General features: G+C 44.3%; 1 protein-coding gene across 7 annotated transcripts in view; it reads left to right on the top strand.

Moving 5' to 3' along the window:
- Nucleotides 1–21,237, top strand: part of ROR1 (receptor tyrosine kinase like orphan receptor 1) — a 520,085-nt gene that overhangs the window by 473,511 nt on the left and 25,337 nt on the right. For all 7 annotated transcript variants that reach the window (XM_021097766.1, XM_021097765.1, XM_021097764.1 and 4 more), the window contains 3 exons: nucleotides 4,480–4,607; nucleotides 8,342–8,659; nucleotides 10,467–10,712. In XM_021097766.1, coding sequence (XP_020953425.1) covers nucleotides 4,480–4,607; nucleotides 8,342–8,659; nucleotides 10,467–10,712 — 692 coding nt within the window. The remainder of the gene's footprint in view (nucleotides 1–4,479; nucleotides 4,608–8,341; nucleotides 8,660–10,466; nucleotides 10,713–21,237) is intronic.

Below are 21,237 nucleotides of genomic sequence, written 5' to 3'. Positions count from 1 at the left end.
TGGTACAGCTCCATTTCAGCTTCCGTTTGGGGTATTCTGCATCCTTTCACTCCCCTCTCTCCAATAAAGCTCCATCTTGGGGTTCACAGGCGCCAGGCTGTACAATGTGCTGTTGACTTTTTCTAAAGCTCTGTAGAGTGCTTCCAGCTCAGACTCCAGAGGTTTGCCCAGGAATTTGTAGCAATTGACTTCCACGGTCACAGTCAAACTCCCGTGGGTTGCAGCCTGCAGCGTTGACTGCCACTTGGTACCCGCCCTTGGTCCACAGCGCTTCCTGGGTGGCTGTTCTTAGGGCTGCCACCTCGGTCACTGTTGCTCTCACCCCCGTGTGATCATCCCTCATAAGCTCCTTACTCTGGGGAGAGAGGGAAACTCTGGAGGTAGAGGGCCAACCGTGTTGGCTTTTCCCTTTCACATGGCAATGAACTTGGAAGGGTGTTGGGGCTGGCAACGAGATTACCTCTCTGAGAAGCAGGGGGGCCTCTTGACATCATGGAGAGGTAGCTGGCGCGTGCTGGTGCCAGCTGCTCTGATGAATGGCCAGCATTCCCTCTGTCCTCTCCTAATGGACATTTCTTCTCCCTAGAATGTAGCCTGGGGCATGCTCGCCGCGAGTGCCCTGCACTCTTGCTGCCTTGCCACTTCATGTTTTTAATTTGCCCAGCATGGAGGACATCAGTGATGCAAGAAGTGTGAGCCAGAGAAAAGCATAAAGCTGATTAATGTTGCAGGGGCGTTTGTTCTCCTCCAGCCACAGGCAGCAGGAAAAATGAAAAGGATGAAAGGCACTCGTGACTTGATGTTTAAAAGAAAAGCTTTTTGCCACCCCGCAAACACCAAAACATCCTCACAGTAGAAAGCCCCTGGAAGCAGTGCAGAACCTTCCACAGCCAACCATTTGGAAGGAAGCTCTGTACCACAGTTACAAGCACTAATTCGGGGCAAATCTAGTTCTGCTTGCTGTGTCGCGTTGCCCAAGTTCTTTGCTCTTTCGGACCCTACAGTTTTCTCGTCTATAAAATGGGAATAGTGACACCTTCACTTTCTGTATAAGGCTGTTGTCAAGATTAAATGACTTAATGTTGCTCTTATATAGAAATGGAGTTCCGCAGTGCCTCGTGCAGAGTCAAGGCTCGTGAGAAAGCCCCTTATTTATTATTATTCAGCTGATTTCATTAAACGTTGTATTAAAAAGTAGAGCATGACAGATCTCACAGCCTGGTATTCAAGATTGAGCTTGAAGTTTCAGTTTAAACCTTAGCTCCACCACTTACTGGCTTTGTGACTCTGAGCCAGTTGCTTCAATTCAGACATCTCTGAACTTGAGTTTCTCCCTCTGATAAATAAGGATGATAATACCGCACAAGAGGCTACTTTGAAGAAAGCACTTAGCATAGTACCCGGCACAGAGAGTGGCAGCCACTTAATACATGTTTATTTTTCTAGAGCTGTGGTTCCCAACCACATTCAAATCACCGGAGAGCCTTTTCAAATGCATGAATGCCTCAGCTGCATCCCCAGAGACTGATTTACTAAGTCGAGGTGGGGTTGGAGCACTGGTGTTTCTGAAAATTGCCCGAGGAGATTCTATAAGCAGCCAGAGCTGAGAAAACTACTCCCTAACAGATGACATTACATACTGTTTTTTAAAATTTTGTTTCGTGTTGTCTTTTATATCTATCCCCAAGCGACTGGCCAAAATATCAAGAATTCTGGGCACAGTCAAAATTTTAATACACCTGCAGCTCTAAGCCCTTGATAAGAAATATGCAGCCAAAGAATTACTTTCCATTTTATTCTGGCAAACAGTATTCAAAGGGTCTTTTTAGAGTCTTGAACTGGAAAGGTGGTAAGAAGTTTAGCCTAAGCCTCACACATAAAATATGGGAACTCCCAGTAGGTTGGGGATTTATATCTGGGGGTAATTCCAGGGTTTTGTCCTCCCAAGAGATATAAATTGAGGCCTTGAGAGTTTAATGTGGGGGAGGAAGAAGTGTTCTCATAATGACACCTTAAAAATCCAGGGCTCCGCTAATGCCTCGGGTTAGAAGAGCATCTTGTGTAATAGCGGGGGAGGGGGTTGATGCGGGGGTACATTCCGGTCTCAGGACTTCAGTTTCTAAGATCCAAGCCAGGGTCATCGAGAAACTTCTTTCTCCCCATAGGTTTATGGTATTAGTTACCCAATAAAAGTGGGGTTAATTTTACAACCCAAGTAAAATTTAAGCCAAAAAGGCTTCAACGTTACTCTAGGATTTATGAAAGTAAACATGTGGAGTGCTTGCAGGATTTTGCAACATTAAAATTTCAGGGTCTTTATGTCAGGTATATGATATATTCATTTGTATGTGTACTTATAGGTCACTTCTTTTTTTTTTTTTTTTTTTTTTTTGTCTTTTTGCCTTTTCTGGGGCCACTCCTGCGGCATATGGAGGTTCCCAGGCTAGGGGTCGAATGGGAACCACTGGCCTACGCCAGAGCCACAGCAATGCAGGATCCGAGCCGCGTCTGCGACCTACACCACAGCTCCCGGCAACGCTGGATCCTTAACCCACTGAGCAAGGCCAGGGATCGAACCTGCAACCTCATGGTTCCTAGTTGGATTCGTTAACCACTGAGCCACGATGGGAACTCCAGGTCACGTTTTTATGAGCTTTGCCCTGCAAACTATTTAGGGGACGAAACTGAGGATAACGGCCCCATCTCCACCTTTGACGTGACTGTTTTCGAGAATAGGGCATAGAAAGCAGCTGAAATGAGTGTCTTTTAAAGATCAGTTCTATCAGGGTTTTTTTTTCCACCTGGTTTCCTCTTCTGGGGGCGTTTCTAGACTTCCTCCCGGAACCCTCAGGTGTGGCGGTCCAGGGCCAGAGCACTGCGTGCACAGTCGATTTGATAAAGGAGAAGTTTAATAAATAATGACCCTTTAAATTCATGTCTTTTTAAATATAAGTACTTCCATAACAATAAGAAGTTACCTCGGTGTAGCACTTTTTAAAAGCATTTACACAATTTCATAGGATCCTCCTGACCTGGCCTTATGGGGTAGAGAGGTCAGTTAGCAGCTTCATCTCATTTGGGAGGTTGCCCAAGGACATGCCAACGTTAAACCAAGGAGAATTTTTGTTCTCCTGGCTTTTGCTCTCAAGTACTTGAACTTAGAAGGAACCATTCCAACGGCAATAGTTTGCCTCTATTAACCCCAAGCTCCCAGCCCATCCCCCTCCCTCCGCCTCCCCCTGGGCAACCACAATAGTGGGAGAAAAAAGAATGTCTACATGTATGTGTAACTGGGTCACCATGCTGTACAGTAGAAAAAAAAATGTATGCAGGAAATAACTATTGATTACAATTAAAAATAAAAAAAAGTAAAAGAAAAAAAGTGAAAGAAAGGAAATGAAAGAGTTAAGAAAAACAAAGAAAGAAAGAAAAAGAAAGAAACCAAAGAGAAAGAGGGGTGCTTTGTTCCCATGGTGTGTTGACTCCAGCCAGGGACATCAGGGTGGAAGTCAGCCCATGAGTCGGACCGGCAGCCTTCTGTTTGGCTGTGGTCTGCCTTTCAGAAGCAGATGGATATTCTGTGCTCTGGTGTCTTGTGTTATCATAGGTCCTTGTGGGAGGTTATGGCCCCGGTGCTTTCAAGCTGACCCTGCCCTTTTAGGTCCTCATCTCCAGCCTTAGATCTCTAGCCATTTGCCACACTGTCACTCATCACATCCCTTTCTGGCATCTCCGTGGTTGTCAGAATAAAATCTATTCCCCCCCCCCCGCGCCTTTTATTATTATAATTTGGAGGCAGCCAAATCCTTTTCGAAGTTTTAGGGGCTCGTGAAAGCCCGTTTCCATGGACGTTTTCTCTCGATTTCCCGGGACTTAGTGACTCATTTGAAATTGTCCAGTCCAGGGTTTGCCATGGACCTCTCTCTCTGCAGCGTAGGGATAACGGGTCTTAGGCAGGGAGGAACCGCAGAACTGGACTGCCCTCGAGTTGCTTTCCAGCTGCACTCAGCTTCAACCTGGTGGCGACTCGTAATTGACATATCAGTCAGGGTGGATCTTAGGGATCATGCACCCACGCCTTTGTAGCAAATGAAGCAGAAATAATCTGTGCTTAAAAAACAGCAACAAACAACTCGTAGAACCTGTGCCCAGATTTCCACCTCATTTCCTCTTCACTCTCACAGCTACATCATCTTCCAGCCCACCACCAGCTGCGAAAATAAAAGTGTTTTCTCCCAGATTTAAGGATGACTTTGTGCTTCAGGACGATTTTCTGGGGGTAAAGGAAACTTGCCCAACGTGACCACCAGATGTTTTAAGCGGCGGATGGAATTGAGGAAAAAGCCCAGATTCCTGAGCCCAGTCTTTCGGATCCTGTGCCCAACTGCGCCCCCTAGTGACTGTCTTGGGTGTGGTGCACCAGAGCCAGCTGCCTGTATATACCGACTGCCTCAGCTCACATCTTTGCTCTCTTTTCAGAGATGAGTACGAAGAAGATGGATTCTGTCAGCCATACAGAGGGATTGCGTGTGCCAGATTTATTGGCAACCGCACTGTCTACATGGAGTCTTTGCACATGCAAGGGGAAATAGAAAATCAGATCACAGGTAGGTAACAGCAATGAAGTGGTGTTTATACCTTACATCACAGTTTTTTTTCTCACCAGAAGTTTTATTGAGCTCTTCTCTTGACAAAGGATTAGGCCAGGCACCGGGGTTAGGAGCAGGGCCATAAAGAAGCATGAGATATGATCTCTGCTCTGGAATTTACATTAGAATAATTTATGGAAGTTCGCCCTTGGAGGAAAAGGAGGCTTGAGAAGTCTCACATTCATTCAAACACTCAATAAATATTATCGAGTGCCTCAGACATCCCAGAAACCAGGCTGGGCACTGGGAATATGACCATGTGGCGAGTAAACCAGGTATGTCTCTGCCCTCACAGAGCTTGCTGTTTAGAAGCATCACTGTGTCCGCTGAAAGGGGATGCATTTCGAGTCTAAAATTCTGGAGGCAGTCATCCCAGTGTTGCCATTGCTGTGACCTTGGGGAAAGTCTCCTACTCTCCATGCAAATGTCTTCCTTCTTCTGTGAGTGGGGAAGCAAGATGTTCATAGGGCGCTTGCTGTTCTAGCTTTCTCTATTTTAGGCTTCACTATTCAGAATTGAAAGTATCTTTTCATTGTCTTTTTTTTTTTTAAGGGCCACATCCTCAACATGTGGAAGTTCCCAAGCTAGGGGTCAAACTGGAGCTACAGCTACTGGCCTATACCACAGCCATGGGCACGCGGGATCCGGGCTGCATCTTCAACCTACACCACAGCTCATGGCAATGCCGGATCCCTGACCCACTGAGTGAGGCCAGGGCTCAAACCCGCATCCTCATGGATACTAGACAGGTTTGTTACCGCTGAGCCACCACAGGAACTCTGAAAGTATCTTTTTTTTTTTTTTTTTTTGTCTTTTTGCCATTTCTTGGGCCGCTCTCGCGGCATATGGAAGTTCCCAGGCTAGGGGTGGAATCGGAGCTGTAGCCTCCAGCCTACGCCAGAGCCACAGCAACACGGGATCCGAGCCGCGTCTGCAACCTATACCACAGCTCACGGCAACGCCAGATCGTCAACCCACTGAGCAAGGGCAGGGATCGAACCCGAAACCTCATGGTTCCTAGTCGGATTCGTTAACTACTGCACCACGACGGGAACTCCCCTGAAAGTATCTTTTTAACGGCAACCTGATAGTGAAGCTCTGTCTGGCACACACGTGAGGTAGGGAGGGTCCGACACCCTGCACGATTTCACACTCCTGGTTCTGGTGGTTATGGCAGCCTGTGCCTCTCCCATTAGTGTAGTTATTACTCTGTGCCCTGTACCATTGCAAGATGTTAACATCACCTTTCTGCAAGGTGGAAGGGGAGGGGCTGGGATGGACTGGGAATTGGGGGTTAATAGATGCAAACTATTGTCTTTGGAATGGCTAAGCAATGAGATCCTGCTGTGGAGCACTGGGAACTATATCTAGTCACTTCTAATGGAGCAGGATGGAGGATACTGTGAGAAAAAAGAATGTATACATGTATGCGTGATCTTGCGGTAGAGCAGAAAATTGACAGAACACTGTAAACCAGCTATAATGGAAAAAAAAAAAATCGTTTAAAAAAACCCACCCTTCTGAAATTCTAATAAGATGGCCAGCTTTAGGAAAGAAAAATATAAGGCACCTAGTTACATTTGATAATTTTTTAATATAAGTAAGTCCCATATGTTCATCTGAAATTCACATGTCACTGGCTGCCCTATAGTTTATCTGGCAAGCCTAGGACTTTAAGAGGGGCCAGAACAAACACAAGGCAGACAGAACTGCAAAAAGTCCGGAAACTTTGGCCCGTGAGGAGGTTGAAGGAACTCAGAGGGGGCCAGAGGAGCCATTTAACCTGGAGAAGCCACTCCAAGAAGATGTAGTTGGGAGTTCCCGTCGTGGCGCAGTGGTTAACGAATCCGACTAGGAACCATGAGGTTTCGGGTTCGGTCCCTGCCCTTGCTCAGTGGGTTAAAGATCCAGCGTTGCCGTGAGCTGTGGTGTAGGTCGCAGACGCGGCTCGGATCCCACGCTGCTGTGGCTCTGGCGTAGGCCGGTGGCTGCAGCTCCGATTCAACCCCTAGCCTGGGAACCTCCATATGCTGCGTGAGCGGCCCAAGAAATAGCAAAAAAAAAAAAAAAAAAAAAAGAAGATGTAGTTGTCACTCACTAAAGCCCGAAGGCTTTCAAGAGCAAAGCTAGACTGATGGGGAGGAGCTAGTGAAGGCACATTGCAACCTCTAATAAAAGAAGGTTTTAACATACTTCTTACTATGTATTCACAAAAATAAATGGGAGTTCTGATATAAACATTTGGTCACCCCCCTATGATAATCCTCCCTTGGACATTTTATTTTTACTTTTACTTTTTTTTTTGTCTTTGTAGTGCCACACCCATGGCATATGAAAGCTGCCAGACTAGGAGTCAAATGGAAACTGTAGCTGCAGGCTTTTGCCACAGCCACAGCAACACCAGATCCGAGCCACATCTGCGACCTACATACACCACAGCTCATGGCGGTGCCGCATCCTTAACCCACTGAGCAAGGCCAGGGATCAAACCCACGGCATCATGAATATTAGTCAGGTTTGTTACTACTGAGCCATGACAGGAACTCCTCCTTTGGACATTTTCAATGGACATCAGCTTATTGGAAAGTATTACAATTTTGTTTCTTTTTTTTTTTAATCCATTTAACTTTGTTTAACTCAGCATTTCCCAAACTTGTTTGGCTATGGAACCCCAGTTTCTCAAACACTTTTAACAGTCTACTGAATTAATGTGCTGAGGAACATACTTGGGAAATGAGGTACCAACAACCTCATAGTCTGCCTTGTGAGGGATAAGCTTCTCATCAGCAGAGGTATGCAAAAGCTAGCAATCTTTTTTTTTTTTTTTTTTTTTATGCTTTTTAGGGCTGCACCCAGGCATATGGAGGTTCCAGGCTAGGGGTCTAATTGGAGCTGTAGCCACTGGCCTACACCACAGCCACAGCAACACGGGATCCGAGCCGAGTCTGCAACCTACACCACAGCTCACGGCAACGCCGGATCCTTAACCCACTGAGCAAGGCCAGGAATCAAACCCACAACCTCATCGTTCTTAGTCAGATTCATTAACCACTGCGCCACAACGGGAATTCTGCTAGTGATCTTTTTGGGAGGGGTCAGAGGTCAGGCTAAGCAACCATGAATATTCTGTGATACCCACTGGAACAACTGAGATGTGCTCTCTAAGAATTTCCAAGTGAGTTGCCTCACTTTGAGAAGATGGCACAGTAAGTATTCAAGCCACAAATTACACAGGTTCCCCCATGTGATCCAGCAACTCAGAGGCAAGACCCAGAACTCAATCCTGGGATCGGGCTCAGCCACCACAGAAAGCAAGTTCTGCCCTGCAGCTGTCAAATGTTTTAGAAGCTTCACAGAACTAATAAAAAGTACCGGATGAAACATAAAAGTTCTGTTGCTTTGTAATGAAAATGAAAAATATATTGTACTTTAACCTAATTAATTCTTTTTATTAGGAAACAGTACATATGTAACTTAATCCTGTTTTTTTAACTTTGTAGTCAAAATGATTTTTTTCAAGCCAGTGAAAGTAAGCCGCTGAGACATCTGAAATGAATCTCCTTCTCTTGGCCTTGTCTGTTTGAGCACAGCAGATTCCTTCCAATGTGTGTTTACATCTGATATCTGTGGACCAGATAACCGGAGGAGATAAATCCCGCCCCTGGGAGTTAATAATTGTGTTTGTTTTCCAGCCGCCTTCACCATGATCGGCACCTCCAGTCACTTATCTGATAAGTGTTCTCAGTTTGCCATTCCTTCTCTGTGCCACTATGCCTTCCCGTACTGTGATGAAACCTCATCTGTCCCAAAGCCCCGGGACTTGTGTCGCGATGAATGTGAAATCCTGGAAAACGTCCTGTGTCAGACAGAGTACATTTTTGCAAGATCCAATCCCATGATTCTGATGAGGCTGAAACTGCCCAACTGTGAAGATCTCCCCCAGCCAGAAAGCCCCGAAGCTGCAAACTGCATCCGGATTGGAATTCCCATGGCAGATCCTATAAATAAAAGTAGGTGGCAGTCCCTGACCTTCTGTCCTGTCAGCAACCCCATGGCACAGTGAAAACTGGATCTTGATCCCCAGCAATGATTCATCTTGGTAGTCAGAATATGTTCCAATGGGCCAAATACTCTGTGGGGGGCGAGTGTTCAGCAGTGGATTCGATGTAGTGCCTATCTTTCAGAAGCTGCATGGAGATGATAGTTTCAAAATATGGTGACTGGTTCCTTAATGACTTAAAAATAGACTTACCATATGTCCCAGCAATGCCACACCTAAAAGAGTCGGAAACAGATGTTCAAACAAAAACATGTCCAAAAAGGTTTATAACAGCTCTATTCACAATGGCTAAATGGTGGAAACAACCCACATGTCCATCCGTGAGTGAGTTGGTAAATACATTGTGGTATATCTACACGGTGAAATATTATTCACCCATGAAGAGGAATAAAATCCTGTTACATGCTATATACCATGGTTGAACTTGAAAACTCTATTATCGTGAAAGAAACCAGAGGCCATTGTATGAGTCCATTTATATGAACTATCCAGAGTAGGCAAATCCATAGAGATAGGTAGCAGGTTAGTGGTTTCCAGGGATGGGGGGTAAGGGGGAGTGGGGAGTGACAGTTTAATAAGCATAGGGGCTCCTTTGGAATGATATCAGTGTTCTGGGATGAGATAGTGGTCAAGTTCGCACAGTATTATTTTGAATGTTCTACATACACTGCTGGTCAATTAGATATGTATTGGACTATAATTTAAATGAATTTTTTTTTTGTCTTTTTTTTGCTATTTCTTGGGCCGCTCCTGCGGCATATGGAGGTTCCCAGGCCAGGGGTCGAATCAGAGCTGTAGCCACCAGTCTACGCCAGAGCCACAGCAACGCTGGATCCGAGCCGTGTCTGCAACCTACACCACAGCTCACGGCAACGCCGGATCATTAACCCACTGAGCAAGGCCAGGGATCAAGCCCACAACCTCATGGTTCCTAGTTGGATTTGTTAACCACTTCGCCACGACGGGAACTCCTGGACTATAATTTTAAAAATACATATATGGGGGCCTGCCTCCATCCTCCATCTTCTCACCATCATCAAACAAACGACTGTTTTTCTCTGCATTTCCCATTCATCTCTAATTAAACTCGCTGGCAGTGTTTTCGTTTCCTCTTGGCCATTCCCATGCTTTGCTTTGCCAAATAAGTCAATGCACCTAAAATAGCAATATCATCCGTTATTACTAGTATTACTCTCATCTGATCATTACTCCTCCAGGTTCCAGTTTGTTTCAACTTAATGAGATTTTTGCAGTGCTTTCCAGCAAGAGTCCTCAGGAGGAGGACTTACTAGGACCTGTTTCTCCAGCATGTCTGGTGCATCAGCACAGCCCTGCCACTAACCCTTGCCAGAAACCATAGTGCACTGCTGCTAATAAACATTTTCTGTGAACCGGATTCTTTATCACATGACTCATGTCTAAGGCCACCAAGCAGAAAGGGAAAGAACATTCCTTCCACCATTCGCTAGGAAATTACTCCTGCCCTCAGGTCCTGCCCCAGTTGTGATTTTTTTCTGTGTTCAGGATCAAAAATCCTTGGGGAGGACGGGTTTTCTGCCTGATGCATAAGCTGTAAATCCTCCCAGGAATGTCACTGCAGGGCCAGCTCTGTGTCCCAGCTTAGCAAGTGGGGACACTGCCCTGTGGCAGTGACCATCAGGAAAACCTCTGCCACGACCTCCAGAAACAGCAGCCCAGGAGCTCCCGCAGCAGCTGTTTCCCTCTCACAGTTTGGGCTCTTCTATTGTGTATTTCAGATCACAAGTGCTACAACAGCACAGGTGTGGACTACCGGGGGACCGTCAGTGTGACCAAATCAGGGCGCCAGTGCCAGCCGTGGAATTCCCAATATCCCCACACACACACCTTCACCGCCCTCCGTTTCCCAGAACTGAATGGAGGGCACTCCTATTGCCGCAACCCAGGGAATCAGAAGGAAGCTCCCTGGTGCTTCACCTTGGATGAGAACTTTAAGTCCGACCTGTGTGACATCCCAGCATGTGGTAAATACCATTATTGCCTTAATGTACTCATTCACTTTATAAGATCTCCCCTGCATGCCCCTTCCCTTTGGAGAATCGGGTGAGGCTGCCGGAAAGATGGGTAGTGTTTGATCTCACACTCTGTCTCCAGGATGGATAAACCTTGCCATTTTAACACGGAACACCTTTTAGGGTACCAATCCACCCTGCCCCAGGAGTGAACTGCTTTTACTACTGTGGCCATTGTGTGAGTGGGTGCAATAGGCACCTTCTCTCCAGAGGCACAGGTGAAACTGCTCATCGCAGTCATTCGTGTAGTAAAAGAAGTTACCCACAATGGTTCATGTCCAAGTGTACCTTTTTTAAGCACAACAGGTGTCGTGCTGAGAACTGTTTTCCCCGTGTCCTTGAGAATACCCACGGGGAAGATGAATCTATAGCCATTACTCACCCACCCAGGGCAGCCTGTGGATAAACCACGTCCTTTTATGCTGCAGAAGTATAGAAAGGAAATGAGATTTCTGAATCATTTGTTCCTCTTTCTAGAAAATGTTTAGGAGGGTAGGAGAAGGAGAATGAAAATATTGGTGAAACCTGAAGTTTCAGGACTGTTTTGGAATTGATTCGTCTTCCTGGCTGTAGTTCACATAGATAATGTCACCTGAGTTTCCCAGACCTAGGGGGAGCGTCAGGATGTCACAGGAAAGCCACACCTGTGCAATGGAGATAATGATGATATGCATCCAGAATTTGTCGTGAGAATAAATGAGTTGTTAACTGAAAAAAGTCTGTGATGTTTGGAAGAGAGTAAATTTTTTTTTTTTTTTTTTTTTTTTTGTCTTTTTGCCTTTTCTAGGGCTGCTCCCACTGCATCTGGAGGTTCCCAGGCTAGGGGTGGAATCGGAGCTGTAGCGACCAGCCTATGCCAGAGCCACAGCAACACGGGATCCAAGCCATGTCTGCGACCTACACCACAGCTCACAGCAATACTGGATCCTTAACCCACTGAGCAAGGCCAGGGTTCGAACACGCAACCTCATGTTTCCTAGTCGGATTTGCTAACCACTGCGCCATGACGGGAACTCCAGAAGATAGTAAATGTTGAATAAATATTTCCTAGTAAAATTGTTATATAGTTAATATATAAAGAGGAATTTAATATAATTAGTACCTGGTCTACACATAGAGAGGAATGCTTGTTCTCAGTTTAGCAAGTATTGTCTGAGCCCACTCTGGAGCAGGGAGGTTGAAAAAGTATGAAAACGCAATCCATATTACAATCACAATGCAGTGTGTGTGACACCGTAACAGTACAGATGCTGTGGAGAACAGGAAGCTAAAACACACCACAGAGGTCATTAGGAAAAAGTATTAAAAATATTAGAAGAACCTCTAGTGATGACAATTTGGGGTGCTGCTATATTCCAGTTTCATTCTTACTTGTGACCTCTTCCCATATTGTCTTCACCTACAAAATAGCTTTACAGATAGTTAAACATGCTTAGCTTGAGAAAGACGTAACCAGACCCTTTTTAGTGTCTCTGCACTTGAAAGTGCCTTCATATACAGCATAAAGAACAAATTATGAAGTTAACTCCTCCAGAGCCACCATTGGAAACTTCAAAGCAAATTATCCTGTGTGTTTTACAGGGTTTGCACTTAATCATCTCTGGCTTTTCCCACACATTATATTCAGCCTTAATAGGAAAGAAATAAAATATAGATTTAAAATCATTGACTTAGTTGCCCCATTCCTTCTCCCAAACCAGGTAGGTGTGAAGATCTGAGAGGGAGCCAAGGATAAAAGCAGCTCTCACTGAGCACTTTCCATTTGCCAGGCATGGTTTGTGGGGTTTCACCAGCTTTATTTATACTCACCCTCACACTATGACACCTATGTTGCTGATGAAGAAACTGAGGCTCGGAGTTCCTGTCTTGGCGCAGTGGTTAACGAATCCGACTAGGAACCACGAGGTTGTGGGTTCAATCCCTGGCCTTGCTCAGTGGGTTAAGGATCCAGCGTTGCCGTGAGCTGTGGTGTAGGCCGCAGACACAGCTCGGATCCCGCGTTGCTATCACTCTGGCATAGGCCGGTGGCTATAGCTCCAATGAGACCCCTAGCCTGGGAACCTCCAGATGCCACGGGTGCGGCCCTAGAAAAGGCAAAAAGACCAAAAAAAAAAAAAAAAAAAAGGAAAAGGAAAAGAAACTGAGGCTCAGAGAGCCACAGAGGCACCCAGCTGTTGAATGGCAGGTCTGTCTTCAACATCATCTTCTTGCTACTCCGCTATGCTGTCAGGATACTGAGGTGTGTCCTTAGGGAGACCAAATGCATTGTTTTAAGGAAGAAACACATTGTTCACGTGACTCCAAGTGAATGCCATTGTCCTTCAGGTGACTTCTGACCCTTAATTTCCAACTGTAATGCTCATCAGAAGTAGGGAGGTAATTTGCTCATAAACTGGAAGATTCGTTGATAATCTCATGCCAGCTCCATGACAGTTAGTTTAAGATCCGAAAGGATACCTACAAAGTACGGGTTTTCATTTCAACGGTGTTCCTGAAGCAATCGACCCAACATACTTTCTGAGGGATGCATGAAATCCTTGAAGAGGCTTTCGGACCATGGACAGAACGGGAAAGATCACCTGTGTCTGCCCTCCATGGGCCTGCATGGTGCTCAGTGCTTTACATAGTCACCTCCATTCAAAATTCCTCACTGCCCTTGGGGTAGGTGTCATTAATGTGTTCCACCAGGGCTCAGAAGTGTTAAAGGACTTGCCTAAATTAGACAATGCATGGGATTGGACGCTGAACCCTCATGTAGCTTTGACCAAATGCAAAGCTTGTTCTCTTTTCCCAGACGCTAGTTCCCATTTAAAGATTTTTGGAGTTCCCGTCATGGCTCAGTGGTTAACGAATCCGACTAGAAACCATGAGGTTGCGGGTTCGATCCCTGGCCTTGCTCAGTGGGTTAAGGATCCGGCGTTACCGTGGGCTATGGTGTAGGTCGCAGATGCAGCTTGGATCCTGTGTTGCTGTGGCTCTGCCGTTGGCCAGCAGCTATAGCTCCAATTCGACCCCTAGCCTGGGAACCTCCCTATGCTGTGAGAGCGGCCCAAGAAATGACAAAAAGACCAAAAAAAAAAAAAAGATTTCTCAGAAATAAATAAAAGAATGACAATAAGCTCAACCTCTGGATTCCAGTATACCAATTCCCATAATATGATATGACATCAAAACATGATCCCTTGCTGATGAAGAAATCCATCACAGTATTACTCAGTATATTATTATGGTATTAATCAGTACAGTGATATTGGAAACGCTTCGATATTTCTTTCAGGGTATCCATCTACAGCATTCTGAGGATTGGCTAATTCTAGTCACATGAGAGAGAAATTTAGATGAAAGTGAAATCTAGAGATGACAAGCCAGTTTTCACCACTTACAATAAGAATTTTTTTTTTTTAAGAAACATTTTCATTTTATTTTGAAAGAACACAGTTCCTTTGAATTCTTCCGGCCAAGCCACAAATACATCCATTAAAGGAACAGGGAATCCTTGACATGTGATCAGTAAGAAGCTGCTGAGAGGCCAGCGGCTCCCCAGGGTGTGAGTTATAGAAGAGAGCAGGTTGGCATGCGCTGTCATTCCAAGGCAAGGCTTCTTGTAATTGCCCCTCCATAGCCCACCTCCAACTAAATAATCATACAAGAATCGTCCTACTTTCATATTTCTTGAGAGCATGTGATTTTTTTCTCATTTCATCCTTACACAAATCACGAAAGATAAAGTAGGAATTTCCTGCCCCGTTTTACCAAATGAGACAACCAGGGCCCAGGGAAGAGGTAGGACTTGCCCAGGAACACAAATTAGTTAATAGAAACCAGGTCTTCTGTCTCTGGCGCCACTCGCTGCTCTTTGCTCTATACCAGTGGTTCTCACACAGGGGAGGTTTTGCCTTCCAGGAACATTTGGCAGTGTCTGGAGGTATTCTGCTCATCACAACCAGGTGGGATTGGCAGAGGCTACTAGCATCCGTTGTGTAGAAGCCAGAGATGCTGCTCAACACCCCAGAAAGTACAGAGCAGCCCACAGCGAGAATTATCCAGCCCAGGGTATCATAGTGCCAGGTTTGGGAAACCCGGGCACTGAATAAGAATTGTACCATTTAGAGTAAAGAAGAACAATATTAAACAGTCGTTACCATTTATTGAGTGCTTACTGGTGAGCCACTATGCTCAGAGATTTTTATGCATTCGCTCATGTATAATAGTTATATAACTGTACGAGTTGGGTTTGTTGGGTTTTTTTCCCAAAAAGAGAAAGATGAGACGTAGAGAGGTTAAATAACTTGTAGTTAATAAGAACTCCAGGACTCAAGGACTAACTTAATAGAAGTGAATAGAACTCCAGGACTCAAACCTATGCCAGTCTTATAAACTCTATGATTTATGTATGTGTGTGAGTGTGCATGTGTTTGTATATATAGGTAGGTTGGTAAATGGATAGACAGATAGACAGGCAGACAGACAGACAGACAGACAGATAGATAGATAGATGGAAAGATAGATAGAAAGAAAGAAGATGGATAGGGAGTAACTTTGCATCTTACAATGAGTGGTAAGCTGTGGGGCATATTTGAAATGAGTTCTTTTCCTTCTTCCTCTCAAATGGGCTGGAGTCTCATGGGAATGTTTCTGCATTCTTTTGTTAAGTCAAAGTTAAGGAGATTTCAAAATCTCCACAGGGTTTCTCATTTTCCTCCTGATATCTTTTGTTTTTGTTTCAACTAAGTAAGGCTAAAGAAGTATAGGCCTAATTAAATGCAGAATGTGAGCATTTGTTGTACTTTCTGGTATAAAGGCACTTGAGAACAGTCTGCCCCAGATCGTTTTATCTGTGAACTTTCACTCTAAGACAGAACATAAAATTAAGCACAACCAAATATGTCTGCTATGAATTCTGGGAACTGGCTCAGCAAAGACTAAGTACATGTGCCCAGGCAGTGCTTGGAGAAAGTAAAGAACAAAACTAGTTGGAGCCAGACTGGACCTACTCATCTTCTGTCTTCTCTCCTACCCCAGGCGTCTAACAATTAGAATGGTTATTAGTTATTCAGTCACTTCCTGAAATCGATCTGTGTGGAGCTTCGACTGTGCTCTAGACTTTGTGAACAAGCTGGATCAGACCATGCCCTCGGGTGGCTTCCTGTCTAGTGGAAGAATCCAATGGAAAAAAAACTACAAAGCACATTAAACACTGTCTTAGAGTTCCCAGCGTGCATGTGTATCACCATATGGTTGCTGTTGGTGCTACAGTATCTGTTCTTTGGGGAATCCTGTGCTAAGTTCTTTACAATAGCATCTGGCCTACAATTTAATTGATATGCAATAAAATGTGTGGAGTTAAACCTTATAATAACCACAGGATAAAGGTATCTCCTCCCTTTGACTGATGGAGAAGAAGTTGAATCCATGCTGTTTTCACGAAAGCTAAGATGGTGTCCATGGGACTCAAGGTCCACTCTGTCCGCATGCAACCAATTCTAGCTTATCCAGAGGAATACATATTTCTTTAGCATTTTCCTCTTCCCGTGATCATTCTGAGCTCTGTAGGTCTTTGATTTTCTTTCTCCTTTTTTTTTTTTCCTGTCTTTTTAGAGCCACACCCACGGCATATGGAGGTTCCCAGTCTAGGAGTCAAATTGGAGCTACAGCTGCTGGCCTACACCACAGCCACAGCAACACCAGATCCGAGCCACGTCTGCGACCTACACCACAGCTCGTGGTAATGCCCGATCCTTAACCCACTGAGCGAGGCCAGGAATCGAACCCAAAACCTCATGGTTCCTAGGCAGATTTGTTTCCACTGAGCCATGACAGGAACTCCAGGGTCTTTGATTTTCTTATTTGAAGCTCCATGGATACAGCAAGGGAGCCCCCAGCCACAAGACATCTACTCTGAGACCCTAGGGTATTCTCAGCCTCAGCCCGATCGAGACTGGCTTCCCCCACAGCTGCGCCCAGGCCTCATGGTGTTTGCCCAGTTCCCGTTAAGACCTAGGTCTCCTGCCTTCCTGGCAGCCCCAGGTCCCCAGTCCTCAGAGTTGGCCATCTTCCCCAAGATCCTGCCTGCAAACCTTCATTCACTGCGCTTTCACCTCTAGTCACTGTGGCCACCTTCCAAGCCAAATACTATGGGCGGGGAGGAAACTAAGTCGAAAAAGAAACATTTGCCTATGTTCTTTCCAACTGGCACCTAGGCACACCTCCCAGCTTCACAGCTTCACTGCGGCCCTTATCATTGCTTTTCTACGCAGCTCTGAGGGTGGACCTGCGGAAAATGTCTGCTTGCCTGGGATCTCCTTTGCGGTGATCTGGCCATTTCCCTTTGGCTGTGTTCTACCACATGACTGATACTCTTTCAGCCTCCCCAACTAATTGAGACCCCCTAGTTCTTTCTTTGTTGAATTGTATGGGGAATCAGAACCTTGAGGACATTGGTGTCTTCATATGCACACCTTGGCCGTATCATCTATCTCACTCTAGATCAAGCCCTGAGCCACAGTTCTTCCACTAGCCAGCATGTCTGATTCACCTCTAAATAAAGGTTTCTCCATCGACCAAACGACCAAACTTCCAAACCGTGCTATTGTTTACACTGCTAGACTGGCCTCACTAAAGAGTACCCATTGATAAGAAACGCAGTGAACCATTTGGCTCCAGTTGGAGTTTTCGTACCTGGCCTGTGGCTTTGGTATTTCCTTTTAAGTCCTTGGCTTGCAACGGTTTGCCAAAGGGCATGTTGCCCAGTTCTGTGCCTGAATAGCCCTGACTTGTCGCATACCCTATAAACACCCGCCCTGGGTTCTGCTTTGTCACAAACCATTTTCTCCAACGTGGTGGTTTACAGTTTGGGGCAAGGCAGATGTTTTCCAGATTGCGAACACTGCAGTTTTTAACTCACTCTGTCAGCAGCCTTCTCCCATATTTCATAGAAGACCCGTTGTAAGGCAATTTGTCTTTCAGCCATTTCTTCAAACCCAAATTGAACATTACAGGGAATTGGATGGTGGGGAGGGAGAAGGGAGGACGGCATAGAGCACTGCTTTGTATAGTTTGAAGTTTTCCGGAAGTTATTTTTGTGCTACAGAGATTTTCAAGATGTGCTTTGGTCTCCCGTCTTTATCTATTTTCGACCAAGTAAAGAACAATAGTTACCAAAAACGTATAACTAAGTCATGTTCCATAAACATTTTTAAGCATAATTTTCTCTCAAAGGTTTTTTTGTTTTTTGTTTTTTTTCCTGTCCCCAATATATATGGAGTCATTTACTCAGTGTCTCAGCTACTCTAGCAATAAGCTTTTGGAAGCGCTTCACTCTTTGGGCCACCACCATGCCAAAAGGAAGTACTCCTTGTCATCTTGACCTTTGGGTGGCAAGATTCTGCTCTAGCACCACAGCGACTATTGTTATTGGCTTTGCATCAGTCATGGTTCTGGCAGGAAATAAAAGGCACAAGCAAAGAGACAAAGGAGAATTTTTATGAAGCGATTGTCTTGAAAGGTGTTGGGAGAACTAGGGTAAACCAATAAGGTGCAGAAGCTGGGGCTAGCGGGAGTGGGAAGCACTTCAGTTTTAGGCCTAGAGGCTTAAGGGATGATGTTATTTTGCTGATTAATCCTATTAGGATAGAGCTATGTGCTGAAGTGCAAATCCATCTGTTGATAGTATTAGTATATTATCTCACATATTATTATCTCGCCCTCCATCTTTTGTTCATATGGACATCATGAAGCACTTGAGTAAATGTTTTTCTAAAATATATATGTGCTTGGTTTACCATTCAAAAATAATCCTATCAAAAATGAAAGAGATTTAATTTTATCAAACCTCCTGGATTCTGGCACTTAAAGATTAACCCAATTAAAAAGTGGGCCAAGGAGGTATATAGACATTCCTCCAAAGATGATATACAAATAGCCAGCAAGCGAATGAGAACATATTTTCAACATCACGAGTCATTAAAGAAATGCAAATCAAAACTGTAATAAGAACGAAAAGAGCAAATGTTAGCAAAGGTGTGGAGAAATCAGAACCATTTTGCAGTGTAGGTCAGAAAGCACAATGGTATAGCCACTACAGAAAACAATATAGATGTCCCACAAAAAGTTCAGAGTTCCCGTCGTGGCTCAGTGGTTAACAAATCTGACTAGGAACCATGAGGTTGCGGGTTCAATCCTTGGCCTCACTCAGTGGGTTAAAGATCCAGCATTGCCGTGAGCTGTGGTATAGGTCGCAGATGCTGCTTGGATCCTGCGTTGCTGTGGCTCTGGCGTAGACTGGCGGCTACAGCTCCGATTAGACCCCCAGCCTGGGAACCTCCATATGCCATGGGAAGCGGCCCTAGAAAAGGCAAAAAAAGACAAAAAAAAAAAAAAAAAAAAAAAAGGTTAAAAACAGAATTACTGTATGATCAGCAATCCCACTTCTGGGATTTTCAATCCAAGGAATTGAAAGCAAGATCTTGAAGAGATGTTTACCCAACCATGTTCACTGGAAAATTGTTCACAAGAGCTAAGAGCAGGAGGCAAGCCAAATGCCCATTGGTAGATGAATGGATAGAGAAAAATGTGGTGAATACATACAATGGAACATTATTCAGCCCTAATAAAGAAGGAAGCCTTGTCATAGGCAACAACATGGATGACTCTTGAGGCCACTGTGCTAAATGAAATAGGCCAACAAAAAGACATACCATCTGATTCCACTTATATGAGGTATCTAAAATAGTCCAATTCCTAGAAACAAAAAGTAGAATGGTGGTTGCCAGGGCCTAGGGCAGGGGGAGGGGAAAATGGGGAGTCATTATTCAATATGGATAGAGTTTCAGTTTTGCAAAATGAAAAGGTTCTGGAGCCCTTCTGTACAACAGTGTAAATATACTTAAGATTACTGAAATGTACACTTAAAAATGGTTAGGAGGGTAAATTTCGTTATTTTTTTTAACCATAATTAAAAATTTCTTCAATTCCAAAGGAAAAATGAGCCCAACTCTTTCCTTTTATAGAGGAGAAAGCTGAGGTCCTGAGACTTACAGAAACTTTTAGTGAACTCATGTGGATTCCACTTACTAAGGTTTTTCTCTCAAGGGCTCACAAATGAATTACTGCCCCTAACTTGATGTGGTTAAAACATTTTCCAAAGAGAAAAATGTTAATCACTGTATATGGGCTATTCAGAGTCTTTTAAAGAATTCATTTGAGAATATATAAGGCAATAGATCATGTACTTAGTATTTCCATCATTAAGTCAAGAGAGCGAATGGCTGGGCCCAGTGTGCCAACTGAAGGCCTAATTACCACCTTCACTTTCTTGGCTCCCAGGTATAAGCTTGAATATCACCAGGGCAGGCCCCTATCTGCCACAGACCCTCTGATTTTGTAGTGTTCAAATACTAAATGGTGGCAATTTCTGTTTGTTTTCTATGGCTCTTAAAATTTTTTCAGACCAGATCGTAATTCAACTTGTTTAATGTCCTTTGAATTCTAAGGTCCTGTAGGATTTTGTGCCACCTTTGCCAGATTTAAGCATGGAGCATTTTCTTGTTTGAACTCAAAGCAATGTCCCAGATGATGTTTCACTTCATACAAGTACCTCTTGAATGAGAAATCGTGTTTACCTTGCTTTAAGCCCCAGGAAAAGCAAGAAGTATTTTCTCCATTATATTTAATTACTAATCAAGTATTGAATATCTTGTAAAAATAAAATAGGAATGTCAGATGTGAACTGTGATACCAAATTGTTGATTTTTAAAAGGAAATTAATCATGTGGTCCGGACTAAATTGTTGGCTTCAAAAAATCCCAAGTATTTAACTTGATGTAACTAATATGCGCATTTAACTTTTAAACGGTTATTCCAAAGTATTAAAAAATCTTCCACGTTCTCATTTTCAGCCAGTTTTCTTTGCAGTGCATTTGGAGGTGTCCATTACCCTTTAAAGTGAATAGTCAGCATGATGCCCATTGTTCTTATGTGATTCTTTTTAACAGTATGATTCGCACTAGATATCGGTCATTATTGAGAAGGAATTGGAGAAGCTTAAGGAGAAGGATGACAAATAATTCTCCATAGCGTTTTCGTGTTTATTAGTCATAGAATTTAAAAAGCACAGGCATTGAAGACAGACAGACTTACATTCCAACCCAGACTCCATCACCTCCTGGCAAATTTATCCTTCCTCAGCCTTGGTTTCTCTGCGTGTAAAATCCAGGTAATACGAAGCACTGGGTTAAAATGTGGACTAAAACTGCTAGGACGTTGCGAAGAGGTTGGGCCGTGTTGGTTTTCTCATTTTCCATGAGTCAGGTTCGTTGTTCTGTGGAATGTTTTTATATGAAATTGTTGAAGCCAGACCCCGACTCCCCTTCTGGCCAAAGGCAGAGCGCTGTGTGGGAAAGAGAGCGCGTAGTCAGTTAAGACTTACAAGAGGCCTCATTTGTTTTCTGTCACTTCCAACATGACCACGTTGTGTTCT

Source organism: Sus scrofa, chromosome 6, assembly GCF_000003025.6.
Source record: "Sus scrofa isolate TJ Tabasco breed Duroc chromosome 6, Sscrofa11.1, whole genome shotgun sequence".
NCBI classification, from domain to species: domain Eukaryota; kingdom Metazoa; phylum Chordata; class Mammalia; order Artiodactyla; family Suidae; genus Sus; species Sus scrofa.
Note: the sequence above shows the minus strand (reverse complement) of the source record. Positions and strands in the feature narration are given on the sequence as shown.